Here is a 7,500-nt window from a genome sequence, read left to right on the forward strand (position 1 = left end):
ATGTTAGACCCGCTCGACATCCATTGCTTTCGGTCCCCTGGGGGGAGGGGGGAGGGGTTGCCCACATTTGTGGTCCTCTCCAAGGTTCTCATAGTCATCATTGTCACCGACGTCCCACTGGGTGTGAGTTTTCCTTGCCCTTATGTGGGTTTTTCCGAGGATGTCGTAGTCGTAGTGGTTTGTGCAGTCCTTTGAGACATTTGTGTTTTAGGGCACGTCCAGCTGGTAGGAGGCCACGGGGAAGACCCAGGACACGTTGGAAAGACTATGTCTCCCGGCTGGCCTGGGAACGCCTCGGGATCCCCCGGGAAGAGCTAGACGAAGTGGCTGGAGATAGGGAAGTCTGGGCTTCCCTGCTTAGGCTGCTGCCCCGCGACCCGACCTCGGATAAGCGGAAGATGATGGATGGATGGATGGTGTTTTAGGGCTGTATAAATAAACATTGATGATTGATTGATATTATGTTAGATCCACTATGGACTGGACTCTCACTATTATGTTGGATTCACTATGGACTGGACTCTCACTATTATGTTAGATCCACTATGGACTAGACTCTCACACTATTAAGTTAGATGCACTATGGACTGGACTCTCACTATTATGTTAGATCCACTATGGACTGGACTCACACTATTATGTTAGATCCACTATGGACTGGACTCTCACACTATTATGTTAGATCCACTATGGACTGGACTCTCACTATTATGTTAGATCCACTATGGACTGGACTCTCACTATTATGTTAGATCCACTATGGACTGGACTCTCACTATTATGTTAGATCCACTATGGACTGGACTCTCACTATTATGTTAGATCCACTATGGACTGGACTCTCACTATTATGTTAGATCCACTATGGACTGGACTCTCACTATTATGTTAGATCCACTATGGACTGGACTCTCACTATTATGTTAAATCCACTATGGACTAGACTCTCACACTATTAAGTTAGATGCACTATGGACTGGACTCTCACTATTATGTTAGATCCACTATGGACTGGACTCACACTATTATGTTAGATCCACTATGGACTGGACTCTCACACTATTATGTTAGATCCACTATGGACTGGACTCTCACTATTATGTTAGATCCACTATGGACTGGACTCTCACTATTATGTTAGATTCACTATGGACTGGACTCTCACACTATTATGTTAGATCCACTATGGACTGGACTCTCACTATTATGTTAGATCCACTATGGACTGGACTCTCACTATTATGTTAGATCCACTATGGACTGGACTCTCACTATTATGTTAGATCCACTATGGACTGGACTCTCACTATTATGTTAGATCCACTATGGACTGGACTCTCACTATTATGTTAGATCCACTATGGACTGGACTCTCACACTATTATGTTAGATCCACTATGGACCGGACTCTCTCACTATTATGTTAGATCCACTATGGACTGGACTCTCCCTTTCAAAACATGCCTCTGTATTTAAGTCTGTCCTCCTGGTTTTTGTCCTCCATGCGCATGTTCAGCACCGCCAGTTCTTTCTTCACCGTCTTTTTCATGCCGGGGTTCAGATCCAGAACTTGCTGAAGTCCTGCCGGGCCTCGGCCTCGTTCCACACCTCCGCGTGGGCCTTGCCTCGCAGGTAGAAGGCCTTGGTCACGCCTGAGGGGAACAACAGACACAATTTTTAGTAAATATGACTCGTAATAATCTGTAATGACATAATTACCAGTGGATATTAATAATTATCATAAAAAGATGTTACATAACCTTAATTCCAACTCCAACAGGCTAAGATTATGTCGCCTAAACACTTCCATTAAGATTTGAAAAAATTACAAAATCGACATTGTAGAAAAAGTAGTATTGGCAAAAAAAAAACAATACAATATTTGGGTGGATCTCTTTGTGTCGTGACATATTTTTCATGCCCATATTCATATTTTTGTACACTTTATGTTTACAATAGATTTGTCCCGATACCAAAATGTATTTTGAGACTTTTCTAAATAAAGGGGACCACAAAAAAATGGCATTAATTAATCATATGTTCTAATATATAAAGAGATTGTAATATTAAAAATAATTAATCAATCCATTTTTACTTATATAGCCCTAAATCACAAGTGTCTCAAAGGGCTGCACAAGCCACAACGACATCCTCGGTTCAGATCCCACATCAGGACAAGGAAAAACTCAACCCAGTGTGATGACAATGAGAAACCTTGGAGAGGACCGCGGATGTTGGTGTCCAGGATTGGACTTTCACTATTATGTTAGATCCACTATGGACTGGACTCACACTATTATGTTGGATCCACTATGGACTGGACTCACACTATTATGTTAGATCCACTATGGACTGGACTCTCTCACTATTATGTTAGATCCACTATGGACTGGACTCTCAAGATTATGTTAGATCCACTATGGACTGGACTCTCAAGATTATGTTAGATCCACTATGGACTGGACTCTCAAGATTATGTTAGATCCACTATGGACTGGACTCTCAAGATTATGTTAGATCCACGATGGACTGGACTCACACTATTATGTTAGATCAACTATGGACTGGACTCTCTCACTATTATGTTAGATCCACTATGGACTGGACTCTCAAGATTATGTTAGATCCACTATGGACTGGACTCTCACATTATTATGTTAGATCCACTATGGACTGGACTATCACACTATTATGTTAGATCCACTATGTACTGGACTGTACTATTATGTTTGAGCCACTATGGACTGGACTGTCCACACTATTATGTTAGATCCAGTATGGACTGTCACTATTATGTTAGATCCACTATTGACTGGACTCTCACTATTATGTTAGATCCACTATGGACTGGACTCTCACACTATTATGTTAGATCCACTATGGACTGGACTCTCACACTATTATGTTAGATCCACTATGGACTAGACTCTCACACTATTATGTTAGATCCACTATGGACTGGACTCTCACAATATTATGTTAGATCCACTACGGACTGGACTCTCACCATTATGTTAGATCCACTATGGACTGGACTCTCACACTATTATGTTAGATCTACTATGGACTGGACTCTCACACTATTATGTTAGATCCACTATGGACTGGACTAACACTATTATGTTAGATCCACTATGGACTGGACTCTCACACTATTATGTTAGATCTACTATGGACTGGACTCTCACACTATTATGTTAGATCCACTATGGACTGGACTAACACTATTATGTTAGATCCAATATGGACTGGACTCACAATATTATGTTAGATCCACTATGGACTGGACTCTCACACTATTATGTTAAATCCACTATGGACTGGATTCTCACACTATTATGTTAGATCCACTATGGACTGACTCATACACTATTATGTTAGATCCACTATGGACTTGACTCTCACACTATTATGTTAGATCCACTATGGACTTGACTCTCACAATATTATGTTAGATCCACTATGGACTGGACTCTCACACTATTATGTTAGATCCACTATGGACTTGACTCACAATATTATGTTAAATCCACTATGGACTGGATTCTCACACTATTATGTTAGATCCACCATGGACTGGACTCTCAAACTATTATATCAGATCCACCATGGACTGGACTCTCACACTATTATGTTAGATCCACTATGGACTGGACTCACACTATTATGTTGGATCCACTATGGACTGGACTCTCACACTATTATGCTAGATCCACTATGGACTGGACCCACACACTATTATGCTAGATCCACTCGACTTCCATTGCACTAGTCGCTCCCCTCCAAGGTTTTTCATTGAGTTTTTCCTTGCCCTGATGTGGGATCTGAACCAAGGATGTCGTTGTGGCTTGTGCAGCCCTTTGAGACACTCGTGATTTAGGACTATATAAGTAAACATTGATTGATTGATTGATTGGGGGAAAAAAAAGCGCTATACCTGTAAATGGAGTTACACCTGCAGTATGCAAACTAATCCATAAGATGGCGCCGTAGCACAAACAAAAAAAACACTTTCTAGATGTATTTGCTTGTTTTTGTTTTTTAAATGACTTATTATGGCTGTTTTCAGAGAAAAATATGATAATTTAGCCCCACCGTTTTATAAGCCCCGGGGTTCAAAGTGTAGGAGAAAAGTAGTCTCTTATTCACGCTAAGTGATGTGCGTGCGTGTCAACCTGGGTGCTGGTTGATGATGTCACTGGTGTGTTCTATGACCTCGTAGAAGTCCTCCATGCGGGAGAAGACACTGGCAGTAGTTGAGAGTTAAGGTGTGCGCCATCTTCTCCAGCTTCAACCACGGAGCCTCCAGGCTTTCTCCTACGATACAAACACCGGTAACACAACAGGGGGGGGGGGGGGGGGCTGGAGGCCGGCTGCCGCTATAAAGCGCTACTCAGCCATCCACAACCCCGGAGAATCAAGCAGTGGTGAAAGCGTTTATTCGGGGGGGTAGGGTAGGCATGAGATGTTGAAATGTTTTTGTGGACTGGGGCCAATCTCAAAGTTCGACCCCAGGTGTTGTCGAAAAAAAGGGAGGTCAAAAGCGTCCATCTTTGATGAGTCCTCAGGGGAGTTCCTCAGAACAGCCTGTTTCTAATTGCATCAAGGCCATTTTGAGGGAGTCAAATCGTAGATTAAGATGTTGTACCTTGCCAAACGTGCACACACACCTTGGTCTGGACGTTCTTGACGCAGATGATGGCCTCCTTGTATTTCAGCGTGGCCTCCTGGGTAGCGAGCCTGCTTGTAGAGCTTGTTGCCCTGACCGTGCAGCACAGGCACCGCCTTCAGCCGCTCCACATCGTTGAGGGCCCACGACTCTCTGTTGTACTCGCTGGGCTGCAGCACCTGGTACACACACACACACACACACACACACACACACACACACACACACACACACACACACACACACCCTTCCTATTAGGACCACACTTTCTAGATATATAAAGATTTGTATTTACAACATTAATAATATATACGTACAATGCAAATATAAAAAAAGGTAAGCTTTTAGTTTAGTTTTTTTTTTCGTAATTGTTTTTTAATCTTCATTATTTACTTCAAGTTATTACAGTATGTCTCTATACACATTTTTTTTTTTAATTAATTTTAGCCAAAAGGGCACATTTTGATTTCTTACACACACTTGTTATTTCATATGTTGACCAGAAGGGGGAGCACTTTTAAAACCGACAGAGTCGATTTGAAAAATCCCTCCTTTTAGGGGACCACCCTTATTTTGATAGATTTCACCACCAGGGGTGCAAATGAGACGTTCGTTATTAGGTGCAATGGTTTGTCCGTATTGGGATCATGATTTATGTCCTAACTTGTTTCACACCTCCTCATATGGAAGCTACTTTTCCTTGTTGATGTCTCAAGAAGGGCAGAAATACAAGAAAACGCACACACACGAAAAACAAGCACACAAAAACACTCACACAAACAAAAAAACACACACAAACAAAAATTGTGCGCTCGCACACACACAAGAAACACTCACACAAACATAAAACACACACAAACAAAAAAAAAATGTGCGCTCGCACACACAAAAAACACTCACACAAACATGAAACACACACAAACAAAAAAACACATGCGCACACACAAACAAAAAATGTGCGCTCGCACACACACAAAACACTCACGCAAACATGAAACACATACAAACAAAAAAACACGTGCGCACACACAAACAAAAAATGTGCGCTCGCACACACACAAAAACACATACAAAAACCACGCACACAAAAAGCACTCACACAAACATAAAACACACACAAACAAAAAAACACGTGCGCACAAACACACAAAACCAGGCACACAAAAACTTTTCCTTGTTGATAACTCAAGAAGGGTAGAAATACAAGAAAACACACACACAAAAACATGCACACACACATACACAATAAAACACAAACATGCACACAAAACCATGCACAGAAAAAAAACACTCACACAAACAAAAAAGACACACACAAACAAAAAAACGTGCGCACACACAAACAAAAAATGTGCGCTTGCACACACACAAAAAACACTCACACAAACATGAAACACACACAAACAAAAAAACACGTGCGCACAAACACACAAAACCAGGCACACAAAAACGTTTCCTTGTTGATAACTCAAGAAGGGTAGAAATACAAGGAAAACACACACACAAAAACATGCACACACACATACACAATAAAACACAAACATGCACACAAAACCATGCACAGAAAAAAAAACACTCACACAAACAAAAAACCACACAAAGAACAAACACATACAAAATCACACACACGCACACACGAAAACACACAAAAAACACACACAGAGGGAAAAAAACACACACCCAAACAAAAACAAAAAAACGCGCAAGCACACACGAAAAACACACACACAAAAACACACACAGAAAAAACATACAAAAACACACATGCACACATAAAACTTTTCCTTGATGATATCTCAAGAAGGGTAGAAATACAAAATAACACACACAAAAACATGCGCGTGCATACACACACACACATAAACAAAAAACACACACAAACAAAAAAAGAGGCACGCACAAACACAAAAAAACATACAAAAACCCACACAGGCACACACAAAAAAACCACGCACACAAACAAAAAACACGCACACACACACACATACACAAAAACACGCACACACAAAAACACACACACAAAAAAAAACACACATGCACACAAAACTATGCACACAAAAAACTTTTCCTTGTTGATATCTCAAGAAGGGTAAAAATACAAGAAAACACACACACAAAAAACAGACACACACAAAAACACGTGTGCGCACACATAAAACACACACTCACACAAACAAAAACACACCAAAAAACACACACAAACAAAAAGACTTGTGCACAAACACACACAAAAAACATACAAAAACACACATGCACACAAAAAACTTTTTCTTGATATCTCAAGAAGGGTAGAAATACCAAAAAACACACACAAAAACATGCGTGCGCATACACACACACACACACACACAAAACACACACACCAACAAAAAAACACACCGAAAAACACACACAAACAAAAAAAGACGCGCGCACAAACACACAAAAAACATACAAAAACCCACACAGGCACACACAAAAAAAACACGCGCACAATAAACCACAGAAACAAACAAAAAACACGCGCGCACACACACACATAAAAAAAACCCATCCAAAAACACACACACGCGCACAAAACTACGCACACAAAAAACGTTTCCTTGTTGATATCTCAAGAAGGGTAGAAATACAAGAAAACACACACAAAAAACAGACACACACAAAAACACGTGTGCGCACACACAAAACACACACTCACACAAACAGAAAAACACACTAAAAAACACACACAAACAAAAAGACTTGCTCACAAACACACACAAAAACATACAAAAACCCACACATGCACACAAAAAACACAAACACACACAAAAATCTCACACAAACACACAAACACAATAAACCACACG

The 7,500-nt window shown here is 40.7% G+C and overlaps 1 protein-coding gene across 1 annotated transcript in view; it reads right to left on the reverse strand.

Annotated features, from left to right (window-relative positions):
• Positions 1-1,341: 1,341 nt before the first annotated feature.
• aipl1 (aryl hydrocarbon receptor interacting protein-like 1) overlaps positions 1,342-7,500 on the reverse strand; it is a 13,634-nt gene continuing 7,475 nt past the window's right edge. Inside the window, 6 exon segments of the mRNA XM_061919214.1 lie at positions 1,342-1,572; positions 1,575-1,652; positions 4,176-4,236; positions 4,238-4,314; positions 4,667-4,730; positions 4,732-4,848. Of these exon segments, the coding sequence (XP_061775198.1) occupies positions 1,454-1,572; positions 1,575-1,652; positions 4,176-4,236; positions 4,238-4,314; positions 4,667-4,730; positions 4,732-4,848 (516 nt within the window). The 3' untranslated portion in view covers positions 1,342-1,453.

The sequence above is a fragment of the Nerophis ophidion genome, linkage group LG13 (genome assembly GCF_033978795.1).
Source record: "Nerophis ophidion isolate RoL-2023_Sa linkage group LG13, RoL_Noph_v1.0, whole genome shotgun sequence".
In the NCBI taxonomy this organism is placed as follows: domain Eukaryota; kingdom Metazoa; phylum Chordata; class Actinopteri; order Syngnathiformes; family Syngnathidae; genus Nerophis; species Nerophis ophidion.